This window comes from Malus domestica, chromosome 11, assembly GCF_042453785.1.
Source record: "Malus domestica chromosome 11, GDT2T_hap1".
Lineage (NCBI taxonomy): Eukaryota > Viridiplantae > Streptophyta > Magnoliopsida > Rosales > Rosaceae > Malus > Malus domestica.
Genome location: NC_091671.1, coordinates 9668268 through 9690016, shown reverse-complemented (window position 1 = coordinate 9690016; position 21749 = coordinate 9668268). Strand labels below are relative to the sequence as shown.

General features: G+C 38.8%; 2 protein-coding genes and 1 long non-coding RNA gene across 3 annotated transcripts; 2 read left to right on the top strand and 1 right to left on the bottom strand.

Annotated features, from left to right (window-relative positions):
• Positions 1–4099: 4099 nt before the first annotated feature.
• On the bottom strand, positions 4100–6219 carry LOC114819535 (uncharacterized). Its single transcript, XR_003766791.2, has 2 exons — positions 5937–6219; positions 4100–5860 (listed from the first exon to the last, which is right to left on the bottom strand). It is a non-coding gene; the product is annotated as an uncharacterized lncRNA (long non-coding RNA).
• Positions 6220–15249: 9030 nt separating this feature from the next.
• Positions 15250–17459, top strand: LOC103447798 (transcription factor bHLH14-like). The gene is made up of 2 exons (XM_008387003.4): positions 15250–16064; positions 16564–17459. Exons 1-2 carry the CDS (start codon positions 15317–15319, stop codon positions 17259–17261), a joined length of 1446 nt encoding a protein of 481 aa, XP_008385225.1. The 5' UTR covers positions 15250–15316; the 3' UTR covers positions 17262–17459.
• A 2113-nt stretch (positions 17460–19572) lies between these two features.
• Positions 19573–20655, top strand: LOC103447797 (uncharacterized). Its single transcript, XM_008387002.4, has 3 exons — positions 19573–19768; positions 19929–20091; positions 20419–20655. Exons 1-3 carry the CDS (start codon positions 19638–19640, stop codon positions 20554–20556), a joined length of 432 nt encoding a protein of 143 aa, XP_008385224.2. The 5' UTR covers positions 19573–19637; the 3' UTR covers positions 20557–20655.
• The last annotated feature ends 1094 nt before the right edge of the window (positions 20656–21749 follow it).

Below are 21749 nucleotides of genomic sequence, written 5' to 3'. Positions count from 1 at the left end.
GTTCCAACTTGAACAGATAGAAGAAGCACTTCAAACTGAACTAACAAAAAACTCCAACAGAATCGCAGACATAATAAACAAATTGAAATGTTTAGTCTAAAAAATGCTGAATATTGAATTTGTGGAACACAAAATTACCTGTTTAGACTCCCCAAAATCAATCCAGTTGGTTGCAACCCCAAATTGATTGCAAGAAACCCAGCTGATAATAAATAATGAACTGAGGAGCTTAATTTGCTGAGAAATTGACAGGGCAAGGTATGCGAAGCAAATACCCAGCCGCGTGGGAGCGGACTTCCGTTGACCCCTCGAGTCGCCAACTAAACGAGGCCACTAAGCTTCTTCTCCGCTACGCCCTGTCCGCATTGCCCGACTGGGGCTGGTTCGCAGAACCGGTCGACTTCATCACTGATGCAATAATGGCCGATACATGCGAGTAGGGTCGAAGGCTCTGTCCTTCTATGGGTTTTGGCTCTATCTCCCTTTTGTATTAGATGTGCATCCGTAGGTCCTGATAAGCAAAGATATATCCCAGCTTTATAAACAAAAAAATTAACCTGCCCTGCCACACAAAATAAATTAAAAAATACATATGAAATTAAAAAGTAGAAGGAAATACAATTTAAGAAATAAAAATATTTAACAGCCACCAATGATTGGTGGCTGAATCTTGAAGGCGACCAACATCAGTGGCATCCCATGGTAAAGCCACCAAAAAATTGTAAGAGTAGCAACTTTACATATATGGCCACCAATTGCAAAGGGTGGGAAAAAAATGGTGGCCTATGAGGCAAATTCTAGTAGTGTAAGTGCTTTGTATTGAAATGACAACAATAATTCAAAGAGAGAACTTGTATTGAAATGCTAGTAACTATTACAGGGAGGTATTAAAGAGGATTACTTGTAAAGACAACAAAACTATGATGGATTAAAAGATGAAAGAGCTTGCAATATTGGATAAAGCTTTGAAATGGAAAAGTGAATGTAACGGTGCAGTTGTTAGTTTTGAGAGATCGAGTATTTGGTCGATTGTTTGGGTGATTCCTTCCCGTTGCATTTGCATCCTTTATATAAGGGATTAAAGCCGCTTGATGAACATTCCACCGCCCCAAATTCACTTGCGATGGGAAAGAGCTGCAATTAAATTGATTATATAAAGAATTTGGCACAAAATCTTTCACCGCCTAAAATATTTTCTCTCCAATTTATCACCTCCGATACAAAAAATAAATTGTTTCCTTCACTGCCAAAGCAAGACTTGATGCTAGCCAGACTATAAAAAGTTATAATTTGGCTTTAAATTTGGACAGATTTGAGCACAAACAGAATTCAAGGCTTATATGTTTATGTTTATTTTTCCCCTTGGAAAACACATGAATGATGGCATGGTTATTCTTTATTTGCAGTGTTAGGATTTTGGCTCGTCAAATATATCTTAATTGGTTTAGGATTGTTTTTGAAAAATTAGAGTTGTACCGATTCTTGTCCTAGAGGGATTATGAAAGAATTTCAGTTTTCCTTATTCAATTTAGGTTTGGATTTCTAGAAGTCTATTTGGATTTCTAGAAGTCTATTTGGATTTGGATAAGTGTAATTTCCTAGTCCACTTAGAAATAGGAATTCAGTTGGCCTTGGGACATGTAAGCCTACCTTATGCCTATAAATTGGGTGTGGCAAGGCTTAATTTTTTAAAGAGAGAAAATAGCCAGAGACAGCCAAGAGTTTGAGATTAGTTCCAGGGTTTGCAAAAGTTCTGTAATCTCTATTATTAATCAAAGGAGTGGTGATTTCTCTACCTAGAGAAATCACAACTGGACGTAGGCAAAAGTTCTGCCGTACCAGTATAATTCTTGTGTGTTTTTAAGTTTTTTCGATATTTGCTAGTTTAGTCTATTGTTGTTGGTTACATTAAAGAATAAGGTCTAGTGGGTGTGTTTTTCAACAATTGGTATCAAGAGCTAGGATCAAGGTGTTTTACAATGTCAAAAGGGAAGATGAATGCGGATCCAGGACCTGCTTTAAACCTTTTGACGGTAATGATGACTTCATGGATTGGCAAAGGATGATAAAGAACGCACTGATACAACAGGATTTGGACGATGCACTCGATGGTGAGAAACCGAAAAACATGACAGAAGCAGCATGGACTAAGGTTCTCAAGAAGGCCAAGAGTTTCATCGAGATCCATCTCACAAGATCAGTTCGGTCACACATCACCGAAAAATGACTGCCCACGAAGCATGGGAAAAGTTGGAGAATGTTTATATGGGCAAAACCGTGTCCAATAAACTTTTTCTAAAGGATGAACTATTCGGGCTTTGACTAGAAGAAGGAGGTGATATTAAAGATCACATGAGCAGGTTCCAGAATTGCATAGCTAATCTTCATAAGGTTGAAAAAGCTTACAAAGATGATGATATAGCTATCATCTTGTTGAGGTCTTTACCTTCGTCTTTCAAGCATTTTCGAACAACTCTAATGTTTGGAAAAAAGTCCCTGAAGCTTGAAGACGTAATTTAAGCTCTTCAGTCATATGTTAAACTGGATGATGTAATTGAAAGCTCTCAAGGCCTTTATGCCAAAGGCAAAGAGAGGGGTGGGAAAAGACAAAGGAAGGGAAAACCGGCAACAGAGGTAGGTCAAAATCCAAGAAGAAAAAGGAAAAGAAGGAAAGTTGATTTGAATGTGGTTCAGCCGATCATTGGAAGATGAACTGCAAGATTTGGAAAGAGAAGAAAGCCAAGATGGAAGGAAGCTCAGGTTCAGCTAGTGCAGTCATCGAGCATGAGAGTGACGATGAGTTTTTTTTCAGTAACATCAGGCTTCAAGGCTTTCACAAATTGGATTGTGGATACCGGATCCACTTTTCATATGTATGCAGTAAAAGAATGGTTCGATACTTACAAAGAAGTCAGCAGCGGGGAAGTCTTAATGGGGGACGATTTTTCATGTCCTGTAAGAGGAATCAGCACTGTTTGAATCAGAATGTTCGATGGGATGATACGAGCTTTGAGGAACGTTAGATATGTCCCTAGACTAAGAAAGAATTTGATTTCCTTGTGTTGAGCAAAAATTGTACATAATATGTATACAAATAATTCACTCGACACAATTTCACCCTCGTTCATTTTTCCAAAGAGGGTTTTTATTAATTCGAGTTCGACCAATTCTAGGCTACGTACCTATTAATTACAACCATTCTTTTGGGAAAAGAATACCCTTTGAGTCCAATTTGAATAAATCGTAATTTGGGGATTTGGGTGTTTATTTGATTTTGTAACTGCACCTAGGTCAAGCCCTAGATTGGCTACGTACCCTCGTTGAGGGATCAAGTCACTCGTAGTTCCTTATGTATTTGTTAAGGTTTGATGCCTTGTGCAATTTTAGCTCGTGCAGGCGAGGACTTGGAACTATTGGAGCTATTGGTGCCTTATGCAGTTTTAGCTCATACGGGCGAGGACTTTAAGCCATTGGATCATTTGATGCCTTGTGCAGTTTTAGCTCATATGGGGCGAGGATTAGAGCGGTTAATGCCTTGTGCAGTTTTAGCTCATGCGGGCGAGGACTTTAAGCCATTGGAGCGTTATGCAGCTTCGTGCCATTTAAGTCTTGTTACGGCTTCGTGCCTTTTGATACTTGATACGGCTTCGTGCCATTTGAGATTTGTCGCGGAGTACCATCGATCTTTGTGTTCTGAGATGGTTTGCATCATGATGTTTGAAGTGATGTGTGTCTACCAACTTGATGCCGACATTATCTTCATAATGTTGATATTATCTTTATATTTCTTTTCGTCTTGGAATGCACCATCCCCTTGCCATTTAATACTTGGTCAAAATTCAAATTCATGGGGTTACTCACTTACAAAGCCCATATAAATTTGGATGGGGAGCTATGAATTTTTTAGAATGCCATGTGAATGACCTTCCTGCAGATTGCTACGTGAGTGACTTTCCTGCCCATAAGAAAAGAATACCACATCGACATTTTTTAATCTTACTTTTCTCTTTTGTATTTTTGGCTGGAACTTTCTTCTCTTCCTTTGCAGCTTCATTCTCCAATGTGTTTCATAGGAATTCAATCTTTTTTGAAATAGGACTTTTGAAAGCATGAAAGTTGGCCCCTCGTTTTCTCATTGTGAAAAAGACTTGTTTTACTTGTCTTTTCTTTTGAGTTTTAAACTCTTTCCTTTCCTTTGCTTCTGGCTTGTAGTTTTTGTCTCCATGCTTTGATTAAATTCTAAATTTACAAAGCCCATATGAATTTAGATAAGGAGTCGTGGCTTTCCTTTGTTCTAAGTAAGCAGCATTCCCACGTGAGTGGCATTCCAAATTTTAGAGGAGCTTTTATTTCCCTCCCTTGCTGTTTCTTTCTCTTTGTTTGTCTTCTAATGCATGGATGAACATGTCTTCTTTTCTTTTGAGTTTTAAACTCATTTCTTCCTTTTGTTGTGGGGAGGAATTCATTTGGGGGACAATTTGCCCATCTTTTTAAAAGTGACCATGTGCATGATTTTGAGAAAAAATGCCATCTTTGCAGTCACAAATTTGATTGGTGATGGTGCACCTTTTTTTTTGCTTCAGATGGCTAGCCTTAAAGTCATCAAGTTCCTTGTAACTTGCATTCGTTTTGTCTTATATACTGCAACTTTAATTGCAACTTCAGACCATCTTCAATTCACCTCACGTGCTGTCTTTGGATCGAGAACAACCACATCATATGTACACATTTCATTTTGTCTTCATGTCCGTCACTTTGTTGCTGCCTTTGATCTTTGCACAGTAGCACAACAGCATAATAGCATAGTATGTCCTTGCTTTCATATAGAAATATAAAAACAAATGACAGAGCTCATTTTCTTTTATCAATGCCTTTAAACATATATATAGAAAGCTTTACTCTTGTTCTTTTGACGTTGAACTTGTACGCATACAGTGATCCATTTGCTTTGGTTAGGTGAAGCCTTTAACTTATTGTCTCCGATATTTTAGAGGTGCATATCTCAGAGCAGTACAACTTATTACTTTTTTTCTTTCTTTATTAGCAGCAAGGAAATGACCCTCATTTCCATTAGCGATTTGGATGGCAATTGTTACATGACACACTTTGCACGTTAGTGCAGTCTTCTTTTCCAGTGCGGGCGACATCTTTGTCTGATCAGCAACTTTTCTTCTTGCATTCGGGATGGCGACGGCGGTGAGCGGTGATTGTTCCTTGAGAGTTCATGTGGCTTTCTTTCTCAGCGAGACTGTTGTGCATAGCACCATTAATTCTATAATACGGGAAGCGGGATTGTCTTTGAAGATGCGACCACGGCTGTTTGACCTTAACACATGCTCACAGGTTGTAAGGCGTTGATGATGGCGAAGGCACAATGACGGTGGTGTTAGATCCATTCCAACGTCTTGGAGGCCTTAGGGCTGTCTTCTGCTGCTGTTGGCTGATGGGGTTACTGTGGTTCATGGATGTTGATCTTCCAAGGATCATAGCGCACGGCTGCTGCGTCCGTCTTGGCTCTCATTTGACGTTGGCGGTTGTTGCAGCGTGTTGCTTTTGGTGGGTTCCCCGTCAGTCATCGCTGCGCTAGCGATGGTTGTAGGCTTTCCATTGCCACCACTCGTGGCTTGGATTTTGTCATCGGCGTTGATCAACGGTTGATGCTGCATCAACACTTACTGCCATCGGCTGAGCAGGGAAGAGAGAGATTTCCCAAGCTTTCTTTGTGGGTCTTGGTGAATAATCCGGGAGAGAGAGAGAGAGAGAAAGAAAGGATTTGGGGTTGCTTCTTTAGAGTCTCCACTGTCATTTTTTTGCTTCGGGGAATGGGAGAGGCTGAAGAAGCAAAGTGCTTCTTTTTCTCCTGCAAAACCGAAAGAAACTAAACAAAGAAATTTAGAAAAATGGGTCTTTACCTTTTAAATGCTTTATTGGTTTACCCCTTGCTTTCTTGCTTTTTCTTTTTTGCAGTCCATTCTTCGCCGTCGTCTCTCAATTTTTGCAGCGTTCTTTTTGTCTCTCAATTTGTCTCTTAATTTCTGCAGGGTCTCTTTTTTTTTTTTTTTTTTTTGTTCCCCCCTTCTTACTACAACTGATGCCTATTTATAGACATCGTAGGAGGGTTCTAATGCTCTTACGTGGGGGAGATAGAGGCCATGTTTTTCCGCCACTTTCTCTTAACCCCCCTTAATGACTCCACCTTTCTTTTTGTTGCAGAAAAATGGGGAAGCTCCTGTTTTGCACGTTTCTTCCCCTTTTTGTAGGAAGAAATGTATATTTTTTATTTATTTATTTATTTATGGATGTTGATTTGTATGTAAAGCCCATCTTCATTTTTTTGGGGCTAGATTACATCTTTTGTTTTGTCTTGAAGTTTGAGCCAATTTGTATGGACTTTATTTTTTTATATGTTATATATTTTTGTTGTTCAACACCTTGGGTACTTTAGATGAGGCTAGTTATGGGTACAAGTCTAAAAAAGGAAGACTCAGGGTAACCAGGGTCATTAGTGGTAATGCAAGGTGACCTACAACCCATTAAGTTGTATAAGTTAATTAGCACCACTATAGTCGGCGGAGCAGCTATTTCTGAAAATCAGAGTGTACAAGACAAGACTGAACTCTAGCATCATAGGTTAAGGCACATAAGCCATAAAGGGTTACAAGAATTACACAAGTAAGGTCTGATAGAAGGCATGTCATCTTGCAAATTGGACTTTTGAGAATACTGTGTTCTTGGAAAGCAAAGAATATAGAAAGATAAGACTTCTTCAATAAGATTGTATTTCATTTCACAAATGTACAATTACACAGAAGAGAATATATATAGCATTTTGCTCTTTACAAATATACCCTTGACTACCTTAACTGAACTTGTAACCATTCTAACTAACTACAGTTAATAACAAACCAACCACATTTAACTTTTGCTAAACTATTTTACATCAACAGAAATGGAAGATTTATTATCTTCCTTAATACACCCCCTCAAGCGAGAGGAGGAATCAGAGTTGATGCCAACGGGAAGCTTGGAACACAGGTATCGAAACTGATTTTTAGACAGGGATTTTGTATGAAGATCAGCAAGTTGATCAGCACTGCAAACAAACTGGACTTTGAGAAGATTAGCAAGAACCAGTTCGCGAATGTAATGATAATCAATCTCAACATGCTTAGTGCGAGCATGAAAAACAGGATTACAGGCTAAAGAGATGGCGGAAATGTTATCACACCATAAGATAGGCAGTTTGGGGAGAGGACAGTGAAGATCACGAAGGATTTTACAAACCCAAGTGAGTTCTGCAGCTGTATGAGCCAAAGACCTATATTCGGCTTCGGTAGAAGAACGGGCGACAGTACTCTGTTTCTTGGCACTCCAGCTGATGAGGTTAGGACCAAGAAAAACAAAGTAGCCACTGGTTGAGCGCCGATCAAAAGGGCTGCCAGCCCAATCAGCATCAGAATATGCTGAGAGATCAACAAGACCCTTTGTAAACCATAATCCCTGAGAGACAGAACCTTTTAGAAAACGAAGAACTCGTTTGGCAGCTTGAAAATGTTGTTCACGCGGAGCATGCATAAACTGGCAGAGCTGATTGACAGCAAAAGCAAGGTCCGGTCGAGTCCACGTGAGATACTGAAGACCTCCAACAAGAGAACGATACTCGGTGGGGTTAGGGAGAAGAGAACCAGTGTGATCCAGTTTATTGGAGCCAAGAGGTGTGCAACAAGGTTTTGCACCTTGCATATTTGTCCGTTGAAGAAGATCAAGCAGATATTTAGTTTGATGAAGAAATATCCCTTTAGAAGATCGCTGAACTTCCAGCCCCAAGAAATAGTGTAAAGGACAAAGATCCTTCACTGGAAATCGAGTACTAAGCTGATTAATGAATTGATGACAGAGATGAGAATCAGGGCCAGTTACGAGAATATCATCCACGTAAACAAGAACGATAACCAGCTTAGGATTATGAAGGACAAACAGAGATGCATCAGAAGAAGATTGATGGAAGCCAAGATCATGCAAAGCTCGAAATAGTTTTTCAAACCAAGCTCTAGGGGCTTGCTTAAGACCATAAAGCGATTTTTGAAGTTTGCACACATGACTGGGGAAAAGAGGATCAATAAAACCCGGGGGTTGAATCATGTAGACATCCTCTTTTAAATCACCATGAAGGAAGGCGTTGCTGATGTCTAACTGATTTAAAAACCAATTATGTTGAACAGCAAGACTAAGAAGGATTCGAATGGTAACCGGTTTAGCAACCGGACTGAAAGTCTCCTGGAAATCAATGCCCTGTTGTTGATGAAAGCCTTTGGCAACAAGCCAGGCCTTGTAACGATCCACAGTACCATCAGGTTTCTGCTTAACCCGAAATACCCACTTGCAGCCAACAATGTTCTGAGAGGAATTCGAAGGAACTAATGACCAAGTGCCTGTAGACAGTAAGGCATTATATTCATCCTGCATAGCAGCTCGCCAGTGAGGAAACTTAGATGCTTGGAGATAAGTACTGGGAACTGAATCCATGACAACGGATAGAGGATGCTTAGTGGCTGTATAAGCCTTAGGTTTGTAGATGCCGGCTTTGGATCGGGTAACCATAGGATGAATATTGACCATAGAGGTAGAGACAGGTGGAGAAGCATCGGAATGCGGAGAAGTAGCTGGAGATGGAGAAGTAGCTGGAGGTGGAGAAGCAGCAGTAGTGGAAGGAGCAGCAGGAGGTGAAGAAGCATCAGGAGATGGAGACGCACCAGGATGAGTATTCGTGCGAAAATAAAGATCCATCGAAGAAGAAGACACGTGAGGAACATTGTCAGAGTGAGAAGATTGAAGCTGCAGAGACTGAAAATGATAGACTGCTTCATTAAAGATTACGTGTCTGGAGATATAAACTCGGTTGTCAACCGGATCAAAGCACCGATAACCTTTGTGCTGAAGACTATAGCCCAAAAATACACAACTCTTGCTTTTAGCATCCAATTTACTGTGAACATAAGGTTTAAGCCATGGGAAACATTGGCAACTAAAGACTTTGAGTTTGGAATAATCCGGGTGCTGATGAAATAAAATTTCCCAAGGAGATTGCGAGTGACCAGAAATGGGAAGACGATTAATGAGATACAAGGCAGTAGAGAAAACCTCGACCCAAAATACATGAGGAACATGAGAAGCAACAAGTAAGGTCCGGGCGGTCTCAACAAGATGTCGATGTTTTCTCTCAGCATAGCTGTTTTGTTCAGGCGTGTGTGGACAGCTTAATTGATGAAAAATACCATGCTCATTGAGAAAAGATGCAAAAGAATGACCAGTGAATTCACCCCTTGAATCTGAACGCAACACTTTGATTTTATTACCAAGCAAATTTCCTACATAATTCTTGAAAACAACAAACGTAGAAAATACATCCGACTTGGCCTTCAAAGGGAAAAACCAGCTGTATTTGCTAAAGTCATCAACAAGAAGTAAGTAATATCGGAAACCACTGCTAGATGTAACAGAAGCAGGTCCCCACAAATCACAGTGTAAAAGTTGAAGACTATGAGTAGTTGCTGAAGAAGAAGGCCAAAAGGAAGCTTGTGGTTCTTTGCCAATGCACAATCGGAACAGAAAAAATCAACGGTAGACCGGCCTTGGACGGCAAGAGTAGTAGTAGACATTACCCGACGAAAAATGGCAGAAGATGGATGACCCAATCGCCTGTGCCATACCTTTATTGGAGCTTTAATACTGACAAAGGCTGATGCAGCAAGGGAAGGAGAAGTTTTACCAGAAACAAAACTAGATGATGTAGTAGACTGCAAAGGATAGAAGCCATCTTTAATGGAACCCCGCAAAAGCGTATTCCCCGTGGAACGATCCTTAACAACGGAGCCATTAGAATCAAGAGTCAATGAACAATAATTGTCCCGGAGAAATTGAAAAGCAGACAGCAAATTGTGTTGCATATGAGGAACATGAAGAACATTAGACAATGTAAAAGAAGAAGTAGGGGTGCATAATGTAGATGAACCAACATGGGAAATGGGAAGACCTTTATCATCACCGATGTAAACTTTGTCTTCACCAGTGTAGGGAATAAGATAGGTGATATTTGATATATCATTAGTAATGTGCGAGGTTGCTCCTGAGTCAATTAACCAAGTAGGATAGGACTTGGCATCGGAACGGGCACACATTGCCTGAAGTTTGGCAGGGGGGATTCGACCACAGATATCAGGATTCATCCGGTCAAAGCAGTCAAGCGCTTCATGACTGGAGTTACCACAAATCTGACAAGGAGCCCGAGGGCCAGAGGAAGAACCACGATTGGAAGAATTACCACGATGGAAACCACCAGTGAAAGAGTTACCACGATTAAAACCACCAGTAAAAGAATTACCACGATGAAAACCTCGATTACCATGATTTTGCTTCCCACGATTGGAATTGTAACGAAAATAGTGCTGAAGGGGTTGATTCTGAGCAACATACACCTGTGGAGGGGTGGGAAGAAGTGGAGGTTAAGCCTGAATCGATAAGGCATGAAATGGTTCAGACATACCAGAAGAGACAACTTTCTTGCGACGATTCAGAGAAAGCTCTTTGGTAAGGAGCAAGCCATGTAGTTCATCCAAAGATGTAGACAATAACCGAAGCATGATTGAGTCGGTGAAAGATTCAAATTTATCAGGAAGACCAGCCAGAGTAGCAGCAATGAGATCGCGATCAGAAATTGAGGCTCCAGCAGCAGTGAGAGAATCGGAGATCTCTTTGAGTTCTTGCAAATAATCAGACATGGATCGAGAACCTTTCTGAACACTTTGAAGGCGAGAACGAAGCTGATGAACATGTGCATCAGAGATACCCCCAAATCGTTGTTCAAGCTTAAGCCACAGATCTCGAGAAGACGAAACACCAACTGTGACAGGAATTACCTCTTCAGACAACGTGGAATTAAACCAGATTAGAAGATTCTGATCTTTCTCATACCAAATTTCGAAAGCCGGATTAAGAGTACGATCAGGCAGAAGAGGAGCAGGACAGGGTTCGGTGCCATCGACGATACCAAGAAGACGATAACGTCGAAGAATCGGAGCAAACAGAGCACACCACGGCAGATAATTGGTCCTCTTGAGCTTGATTGGCACCATACTGCCAATATTTTGGATCGTGAGAGAGGAATACAAAGAGGAATTAGGGTTCGAAGATGAACTAGGGTTAGAAAAGGGATTGGGAACAGGCACCGACTCAGACGAAGTCACCATGAAAACAGATCAAGATCAACAAGGTGCAGAACAAAAAACGCCACAGAGAACAAATCTAGATACAGATTAGAAGATCGGAGCGGAAGAGAAGAGGATCGAGAGGAGCCGTGAGGCGACTGGCGATGAGACCATATAGAAAGATAAGACTTCTTCAATAAGACTGTATTTCATTTCACAAATGTACAATTACACAGAAGATAATATATATAGCATTTTGCTCTTTACAAATATACCCTTGACTACCTTAACTGAACTTGTAACCATTCTAACTAACTACAGTTAATAACAAACCAACCACATTTAACTTTTGCTAAACTATTTTACATCAACAGAAATGGAAGATTTATTATCTTCCTTAATAAAGAAAGGTATCATTCGCAAGTAGCAGTGTAGATAACCGAAGCAATGAGCAATTCAGCTATATTCACTCAGATGTTTGGGGCCCTACACCAACTAAATTAAATGGTGGAGCCAGGTATTTTGTTACTTTCATGGATGATTTTTCTAGGAAGGTTTGGGTTTATTTCATGAAGCAGAAATCCGAGGTTTTTGCAAAGTTCAAGGAATGGAAAACAGAAACCGAGATTCAAACTGGAAGAAAGATCAAGTACTTGAGAAGTGACAATGGAGGTGAATATACAAGTAAGATTACTGCAAGCAGGAAGGCATCATAAGGCACTTACAGTAAAGAATAATCCCCAACAAAATGAAGCTACTGAGAGGATAAACCGAACTCTCATGAGAGAGAGATGAGCATGTGATTTCTGCAGGATTGCCTGATAGTTTTTGGGCATAGGCTGTTAATCATGCAAGTTATTTGATTAACAGGTCACCATTTGCAGTTCTTGGTTTTAAAAGTGTAGAAGAGGTATGGTATGAGAAACTGGTAGACTATTCCAAGCTCAGGGTGTTTGGCTGTAGTGCTTATGCACATATTCTAAGTGATGAAAGGTCCAAGCTCAAACCGAAGTCTACACATTGCATATTCTTAGGTTTTGAGAAATGAGTTAAGGGTTTCAAGCTTTGGGATTTCAACAACAGGAAAAAGGTTGTCGGTCGAGATTTTGTCTTTGATGAGATAACCATGCCTTTAAATAAAGTCAAAAGCAGTAGGGAGAAGACAGACAATGTTGAAATTGAAGCAACAAAGATTCCATTAATTAGTTCAAATGAAGAAGCTCAGGTGGAGCAAATCGAGCAAGATGCCGAATCTGATGGTTTTGATGAAGAAGAAGAGCATCAACATCGTTCACCAATTAGGAATCAAGTGGAGAAAGAAACAGGGCAGATTGAATGCACTCCAATCCGCCAGACATCCCAAAGGGTTCGAACTCCAACCAACAATTCACATGCATTCCAGAGATGCATAGCGCTGGACAAACCTAATCGGAACAAAAAGAAACCTGACAGATTGAGGTTTGACCAAGACAAAGTTAATTATGCTCTTCATATTAGTCAAAGAGATCCAACTACTTATCGAGAAGCTATAGTAAGTGATAAGAGAGATAGTTGGATAAGTGCTATGACAAAAGAAATGGAGTCTCTTTACAAGAACTCTGTTTGGGAGTTGGTTCCTAAGCCCAAATACAGGAAGCTAGTTGGATGCAAATGGGTATTTAGGAAGAAAAAAAAAGACTACATGAACAAGATGTCGTGAGATTTAAAGCAAGGCTCGTGGCTAAAGGATACTCACAAAAGGAATGGGTGGATTATGATGAGATCTTTTCACCTGTAGTCAAGCATACTTCTATCATATTACTTTTAGCAATGACAACTCAGCATGGCATGGAGATTGAGCATATGGAATTGAAGACAGTGTTTCTTCATGGGGATTTAGATGAAACGATTTTCATGGCTCAACCATAAGGGTTTGTTGAATATGGGAAAGAAACCTAGTATGTCAGCTAAAGAAGTCCCTGTATGGCCTGAAACAGTCTCTAAAGCAGTGGTACAAGAGGTTTGATTCTTTCATGCTGAAAATCAATTTTAGAAGATGTTTATATGATTGTTGTGTGTATTATCATGTGTTCTAAGATGGGATGATCATATTACTATTGCTATATGTGGATGACATGCTAATTGCTTGTCAAGACAAGTCTAGAATTCAAGACTTGAAAAAGATATTGAGTGAGCAGTTTGACATGAAAGATTTAGGTGCTACACAGAAGATCCTTGGCATGGAAATTCAGAGAGATGGGACCGCTGGAAAGATCTGGATATCATAAGCCAAGTATATTAAGAAGGTTCTTGAGAAGTTCAACATGCAAGAAGTAAAGATAGTTTCGACTCATTTGGCGACTCATTTCAGGCTAAGTGGACAACAATGTCCTAAGTCCGAGGAAGAGCAACAAGTAATGAAGAAGGTGCCTTATGCTAATGACATGGGCTGCCTCATGTATGCAATGGTGTGCACACGTCCCAACATAGCTTAAGCAATCAGTGTCGTTTCCAGATACATGGCAAATCCAAGAAAGCAACATTGGGATGCAGTCAAGTGGATTTTGCGTTATTTGAAGGGTTCTTGGCTACAAAGGATTATGTTTGAAAAGAAAAAAGAAAATGCATGGGTGTTAGGATATGTGGATGTCGATTATGCAGGAACTTTTGGTTATGTGTTTACATGCACATGATGACTAATCAGTTGGAGGGCACTACTGCAACCAATTACAGCTTTGTCGACCACAGAGGCATAGTATATTGCATTGGCCGAAGCTAGAAAGGAAGCGATTTGGCTTAGTGGCTTGGTAAGTCAAATGGGATCACTCAAGCTTGTGTGAAGCTTAAGTGTGATAGTCAAAGTGCCATTCACTTGGCAAAGAATCAGGTTTTTTCTTTTCTTTTGGAAGATCAAAGCACATTGAAGCAAGGTATCACATAATCAGAGATTAGGTGGAGTCTAAGGAAATTTGGAATGAAAAGATTCATACGGATGACAATGTCGCAAATTTCCTTACAAAGATAGTGCCGGCCAATAAGTTCAAGCATTGCTTGAACTTGATCGATCTCGTTGATTGATTAAAGTGGAGCACCTCCTCACTTGAGGTGCAATGAGGCAAGAAGAAGATTGCCAAGGTGAAGACTCTTGAAGATTTCCAGAGCTACTTCAAGAAGGTTCAAAGATACTCTGGGGTGCAACAATCAAGACTTGGTTTGACTCACCAAGGTGGAGATTGTTAGGATTTTGGCTCGTCAAATATGTCCTAATTGGTTTAGGATTGTTTTAGGAAAATTAGACGCATACCAATTCTTGTCCTAGATGGATTAGGAAAGAATTTCAATTTTCCTTATTCAATTTAGGTTTGGATTTCTAGAAATGTATTTGGATTTGGATAAGTGTAATTTCCTAGTCCACTTAGAAATAGGAATTCAATCAGCCTTGGGACATGTAAGCCTATCCTATGCCTAATAAATAAGTGCGGCAAGGCTTAATTTTTTAGAGAGAGAAAACAACCAGAAACAGCCGAGAGTTTTGAGATTAGTTCTAGGGTTTGCAAAAGTTTTGTAATCTCTATTATTAATCAAAGGAGCAATGATTTCTCTACCTAAAGAAATCACAACTAGACATAGGTAAAAGTTCTGCCTAACCAGTATAATTCTTGTGTGTTTCTAATTTTTTCTATATTTGCTAGTTTAATCTATTACCGTTAGTTACATTAAAAAACAAGATCTAGTAGGCGTGTTTTTCAACATGCAGTACTACTCAATGGCTTTATCTATTCATTTGGTTGCAGGAAGAATCAGAAAAAAATTGGTTTTAGAAGATAGTATTGGGCCCATAGGTCTGTGAACCAAGTTGCGTCTCAGACAAATACAAAGGTGGCATTTCAAGCGATGGCCACCCCAAAAGCAAAAGCCACCTGCCCTAAAATGGTAATTGCAGCTTGGCTAATGGTTTTGACCACTGCATGTCGTGCTATTGAGGGAAGAAGACACGATTTCTCTCTCGTGTCTTAAGCTCACTTTTCTTGCGGTGCATTCAGTCTTTATTTAGTAAGCCAAGGAAGAGAGTTATCCACTTCAGGTAGGCGACACTCACAAGTCACAAAACCGATCGACTGGATATTATAGCCATGGAAGAGATTATATCCTCTTCTTCTTCACCCAGTTTCTGTCAAGACCACACCCTCTCCACATTTCAACAACGTCTCCAATTCATAATTCAGAACAGGCCTGAATGCTGGGTCTATTCAATTTTCTGGCAAGCCTCCAAAGACAGCACTACCGACCAAGTTGCTTTATCGTGGGCTGGTGGCCATTTCTCAAACCCTAAGGATCACGCGGCATCCGACAGCAGAAGTAACGGACCGATCAATAGTTACCAGCCCAAATTTGGGTACAACAAGAAGGTGGTAGTTAACAGAGAGGTTGAGTTGGGGTTTTTTCATGATGTTGAAGACATGCTGGTGGATAATAATCATGGATATGATGTCACTGACTCTGATCGGTTTTACTTTTACAGTGTTTCTTTTACCCAATCATTTTCTGCAGGCCATGCGAGTAATAATATTCTGGGGCGTGCATTTTGTTCTGGTGGCTTTGTTTGGCTTGCAGGTGATAATGAGCTTCAGTTCTATCAGTGTGAGAGAGTGAAAGAAGCAAGAATGCATGGGATTCAAACTTTAGTTTGTATTGCTACTTCATGTGGGGTAATTGAACTGGCTTCTCTGGATGTGATCACGCAAGATTGGGATCTTGTGCACCTATCAAAATCACTCTTTGGATCCGACCACAACAACAACAAATTGAAATTGCTTGTTCCTGATCCCCTAGAAAAGATTGGATTGATTTCAGGAGGTCAAAAAGAATTCACCAGACACGGTAAGCACCAACTAGCTATTTAAATAGATTTAGGGTGCGCTTTCTAAACTCTACTTGAATTTTTCTTTGAGATTTTATAAATTTTAATGCATGATGGCATTTTTTAGTGTCAATAATAACTCCTTCATCAACAATATGTAATTGAATATCGATGATATCGGTGATTATAAATAATATGAATAATACTTTCATTATCGATATAGTGTCAATAAAATTTATCAATATAATTATTTGTTGATAAATTGAATGGCCGGACATGCCGAAGAATAATGATAATGATATGATCAACTAGTTATTTGTACTGAATAATCTTTGCCGTACTGATAAAATTCGTCAGTAGAATGTTTAAATAAAAGCATTATTATTACCACTTTAATTTACTTAGAATGGTAAACCTCAAGCCCCAAACATTCACGGGATTCTTAATTCAAACCCTTAATTTTTCACTAACACCAATCTTTTATTAATTTTTGACCAAATGAACCCATTATCAATACAGACGGGTCATCATCAGGCTCACCTTATGAATCTTTTGGCAATTTCACCCCTGCGACTACAGAGAACCCTCGATCAAAAAAGAGAGGACGATCATCATCATCAAACCATGCAGCTACAAGTAGAGAATCACAACTGCTGAACCATGTTGAGGCAGAGAAACAAAGGAGGGATAAGCTCAACCAGCGATTCTGTCTCCTCCGTTCGGTTGTTCCCAATGTGTCAAAAATGGACAGATCCTCTTTGCTCGCTGATGCCGTGGCATACATCAACCAGCTCAAAGGTAAGGTTGACGAATTGGAGGCCAAAATCTATGCACAACCAACCCAAAAAACCCTACTGGCTAGCAGCCAAAGCACCAGCTCCATAACCGATCAAAATCATCAATGTTCAACTAATAATAATAATAATAATACTTTGAAGAATAATAATAATGATAATGTTAGAGGAGCTGGTGTTTTGGAACTGGATGTGAAGATTGTGAGATCAAATCAAGCCATGATTCGAGTTCAGTGTCCGGATCAAGACTACCCTTATGCTAGATTGATGAATGCACTCAAGGGACTTGGGTTACAAGTTTACCATGCAAGCATATCAAGTGTCAAAGAGTGTATGATTCAAGATGTTGTGGCAAGACTGCCTTATGGCTTCACTAGTGAGGAGGCCTTGAGACTTGGTATTATAAAAAGATGGTACAACTAGCTACTGTAATAATTCAAAAGCGTAAGTATAGCTGACGAGGACAAGGATATTATCCCACTTCACTCCACTTCTTTTGTAGTCTTTGTTGTAGCTTATCTAATTCTCTTAAAAAGACAAATTTCACTTTAAGTTAATTTAAATTGCAAAATAAAAATTCAAACTCATGTACATAGTCGAGCATGATCCGCTTTAGCCAATATATACAATATCTTTATTGTTTTTTTTAGCTCATTTAACCTTGGTGCAAGTTAATTATTTAGTGAGATTAATATGTTACACTACTAAAATACCTTAACTTAATATTCATTTAATATATGTGTACCACCAACACAATGGCCGCAGGCACCCCAACCACCATCGTTGCAACTGTCATCCATCACATCTCTGTAGCGCGCGCCACCCACCATCACTTCTGCCGTCACCACCACAACCCTCACCACTAGCATATTGACCAATTACCATCTCACATTTATAAATTCATATGATTCTTTGTATTGATTTTTCGTTAGAAAGAAAATAAAACTTAATTATAAAGTGAATTCACAAGTAGAGCCAGTCCAGTATAATTGAATCTAATACGTGGGGAAATAGGAGAAAGGAGGAAGAAAGCACTAATGAAGATTGATTGAAAAGTTGGACACCTGAGTATAGGACCCCTTGAAAAAGTGTACGCAGCATCAAGGTCATCAATGGTGACTGTGTAACTAAGAGAGAAGGTGACTGTGTAACTAAGAGAGAAGAAGAGAGGTTGAGAGAGAAAGAGATACAGAGAGAGAGAGAGAGTATTCTTTGATATATTCCTGTTTTCTTACTTTAATGCAAGCATATCATCTCCTTTTATACTTGTTACATTACTTCTTAAGCAATCTATTTCTTAACAATCTTAACTAACTTTAACAACTATACTGCCTAATCTATTGACACATGGCAGTATCTTGACCCTTGCTCAAGGCTTGATCCTTGTCATCCTTACATAACGACTCTAATCGGGGTGGGGAATAGGATTTCTGGTTTCCCATATTTGCCAATAATCAATAAGAATTTCGCAAAGGAGCTTTCGCGCAACTTCAAAAGAGGGACCCTAATTATGAAAATTAGCTAACCAACCCGAAAAAATCATTGAACGTAGAAGGCTTGGGACAAATGTGACCAGATAGAAGAAGCAAAGGGGCAAGAGACAAAAAGACAATTAATAAACCTCTGATTCCGAATGACAGAACAGGAGTCAAAGTTAAAAGACTGTGTATGTAATCGATCTTAAAGTCGAGCCCTAATTATTAACCAAGCAAATATACGAACTTAAGGGAGTTTAAGTTTTCACAACTTATGAAGCATGGAAGCTTCTGGAGAAAAAAAAAAAAAAAAAAAAAAGGAACCCATGAGTTTATTTTAATCTGCACTGGTGGATTGGGTTTTTTGCAGATTCAAATTATAAGTCTTACTCAAGTAGACTTACTGTATTGAATTAAGTATAGATAAAGAGTTTGGTATGGATAAAGATGCAGCCCATAATAAGAGCAATTCAAATAAGGGAGTTTTAACAAAAAACTTGCGATACTGTTCACTTTAATGAAAAATCACATTTTTATATTAAAAAATCAAACATGATACTATTCGTGGGCTCGGAGACCTTGGGGTCTCAAAATCAAACATCAATCAAACAATACAACTGTAAAAGGCAGTTGCTCATTCTCGTCCAAAAGGTGTGAACCAAGTCTATAAAATTTCATATAACATTAATATTTTGGAGAGAAACACTCAGTATGTTTGATAGAATCAAAGCCCTCTTGTGCAAGGACTTTGATTGTGATAGTTGAATCCTGATGACGGCTACAAGAACTATTGCAAAAGTGTAGAGGCCAAACTTCTGTCTATAAGGACATTGCAACCTTGCAAGCCTCTATCATTTATCTGTTAGTAAATTTTTATTCATTTAATATTTTTCATTTTCATTTGCATTATCCTTATTATTAGTAGTAGTTTGTAATTTCTAATACATTTATTAATAAATCATATTTTTTGTTTTGCTTCCAACAAAAAGTCCCACTTAAAACTTTCTTTTAATTTTAATTGTTTATAAAAAAATATTTTACTTTGGAGAAAATACCCTAAAACCCTTCTTGTAGCTTGTAATATCGTCAAGAGCATTTGCATGTCAAGGAACAAACAAATCGTGGCCTGGTTGCCACTTCACACTGAATCACTGACGACGCGGCAGCACCTTTTGGTTCAACATGCACAGACTCCACGTGGCACATTCCAATTCTCCACAACTCGCCACGTACATCCAAAAGTCGGTGAAACCGAAACTGATGAACGCCCCTGAATACAAGCTCAAACACATCAAACAAACAAAACTCGATCAAAAAACAAAAAATGGCGATGGCGTCGAAGACGAACACAGTGTTTGCCTATACGGTGGTTTACGTGAAGGATGTTGCGAAATCCACAACCTTCTATTCCAAAGCCTTCGGCTACGATATTCGTCGCTTGGACGACTCCAACAGGTACATACATGTTTTTAGGGAAATTATTTTCTCACATCATTTTTTTCTTTTCAATTCTCTATCATGTACCTAATAACTGCATATACAGAGGTTTTGTAAATAATCATGAAGAAATTTAATAATTTATGATAATGATGGTGATGATATTAATTGTTGATAGGTGGGGGGAGTTGGAAAGTGGGCAAACGACAATAGCATTCACACCGCTACACCAGCACGAGACTGATGATCTAACAGGTGCCGTCAAGACCCCAAGCTCCGGCCACGAGAGGCAGCCGATTGAGGTTTGCTTTGCGTACGGTGACGTTGATGCTGCCTATAAGGTAAAATCCTAATTAGCTGCCTTAACATGTCTCTTATTTTTGTCATTGTTATTAGAAAAAATATTTGGCTCTTCAATGACCCTTAATTACCTAGAACCGGACATTCTTTCGTGAAGATAAATCACAGTTTGACATGCATTTATGAATTATTACAAATGCTTTATGCTTTTTAATGTGTTATTTCTGAATACGCGTCAACTTTAAGGAATGAACCAAGCAGTCGACTGTGATTTAAGGAATGAACCAAGCAGTGTTCTTGTTTTGTTGTTCGATTATGGTATGTTGTGACTAATTTGCTTTTTTGTTGTGTGAATTGGGTTTGAGCAGAAGGCGGTGGAGAACGGGGCGGTTCCGGTGAGCGAGCCGGAAGAGAAAGAGTGGGGACAGAAAGTGGGTTACGTAAGAGATCTTGATGGGATCGTGGTGAGGTTGGGAAGCTATGTCAATCCACCAACAAAGCACTGATCCTGTTTCTGAGATAATCATGAATAAATGAATTTATAATGTTTTTTTTTTCCCAGTTTGACGTTGAAAAGTTTAATAAAAGGGGTAAGTGGAGTTTAATCCTTGGCATAGTTCAACTTTTCATAAAAACCTGGTACAAGATAAAAATTTTAAATTAGTCCCTTGACTGGATGTCCACCTCAGAATTAACATTAAAACTCATATTTCATTGGATTTAATGTCTTTATGTGTATTTTAGTTCCTAAAATACCCCCACAATTAATATTTGATTTGAGGGCTTCATTTCCTCCTATAAAATAAGAAATTCAGATACATACCAAATAAGAAAACGAAAGTATTGATTAGAATTCAAAAAGTTTCATATCACAACGAAACAAAACTCTAGAAATCAAATTTTAATGAATACATCATACCAAATAAGTAAATAATGTACCTAAATCATGGTACCTATATCACAGTACCTATAGCATGGCACCTATATCATGGTACCTAATACATGGTACCTGCAAATTAAAAAAACATTATTAGAATTTTAATGTACCTCAACCATGGTACCTATGTTGGATTAATGTACCTCATTTCTATAGTGCGCCAAAATATAGAGGAGCGAATGGCATGAGAACCATTTGAAACCATGTGCAGTACACATATGCATATCATATACAAATATTGAACTAATATATCAAGTATTCCACAAACAAACAACAAATCCTAACAAAAACCCATGTACACGATTTTAGTGAAAATGCTAAACTTCCTAGACAAAGAAACGAATCTGCACAACACCATAGAAGAGGACGATGAAAGATTCATACAATTGAACTTTTATGTTTAAAATGGACAAAATTTGAAAATATATTAAGTAATAATTGCACACTCTTAACTCAGCATTTAAAATTTGTTATTGTCCATAATCACATATGGGCAATGTTGGAAAAATAGAATCAATAAAACCACCAAAAAAATAAAAGCTGACATGGATAATATATATTGACATGGATGTATAGTCAAAGGACTATAATCAATATTTAATCTTGTATAAGACATTTTTCTAATTATAATCTTAAGCAAGGATTAAAATCACATTTACCATTAATAAAATGAATCGTGAGTTTAATTCCAACATGTAGCTTGCTTTCTGGTCATCGTCTGAACTGGTTTGTTATAAATCATGTATGTCATTTCCCAGTTGA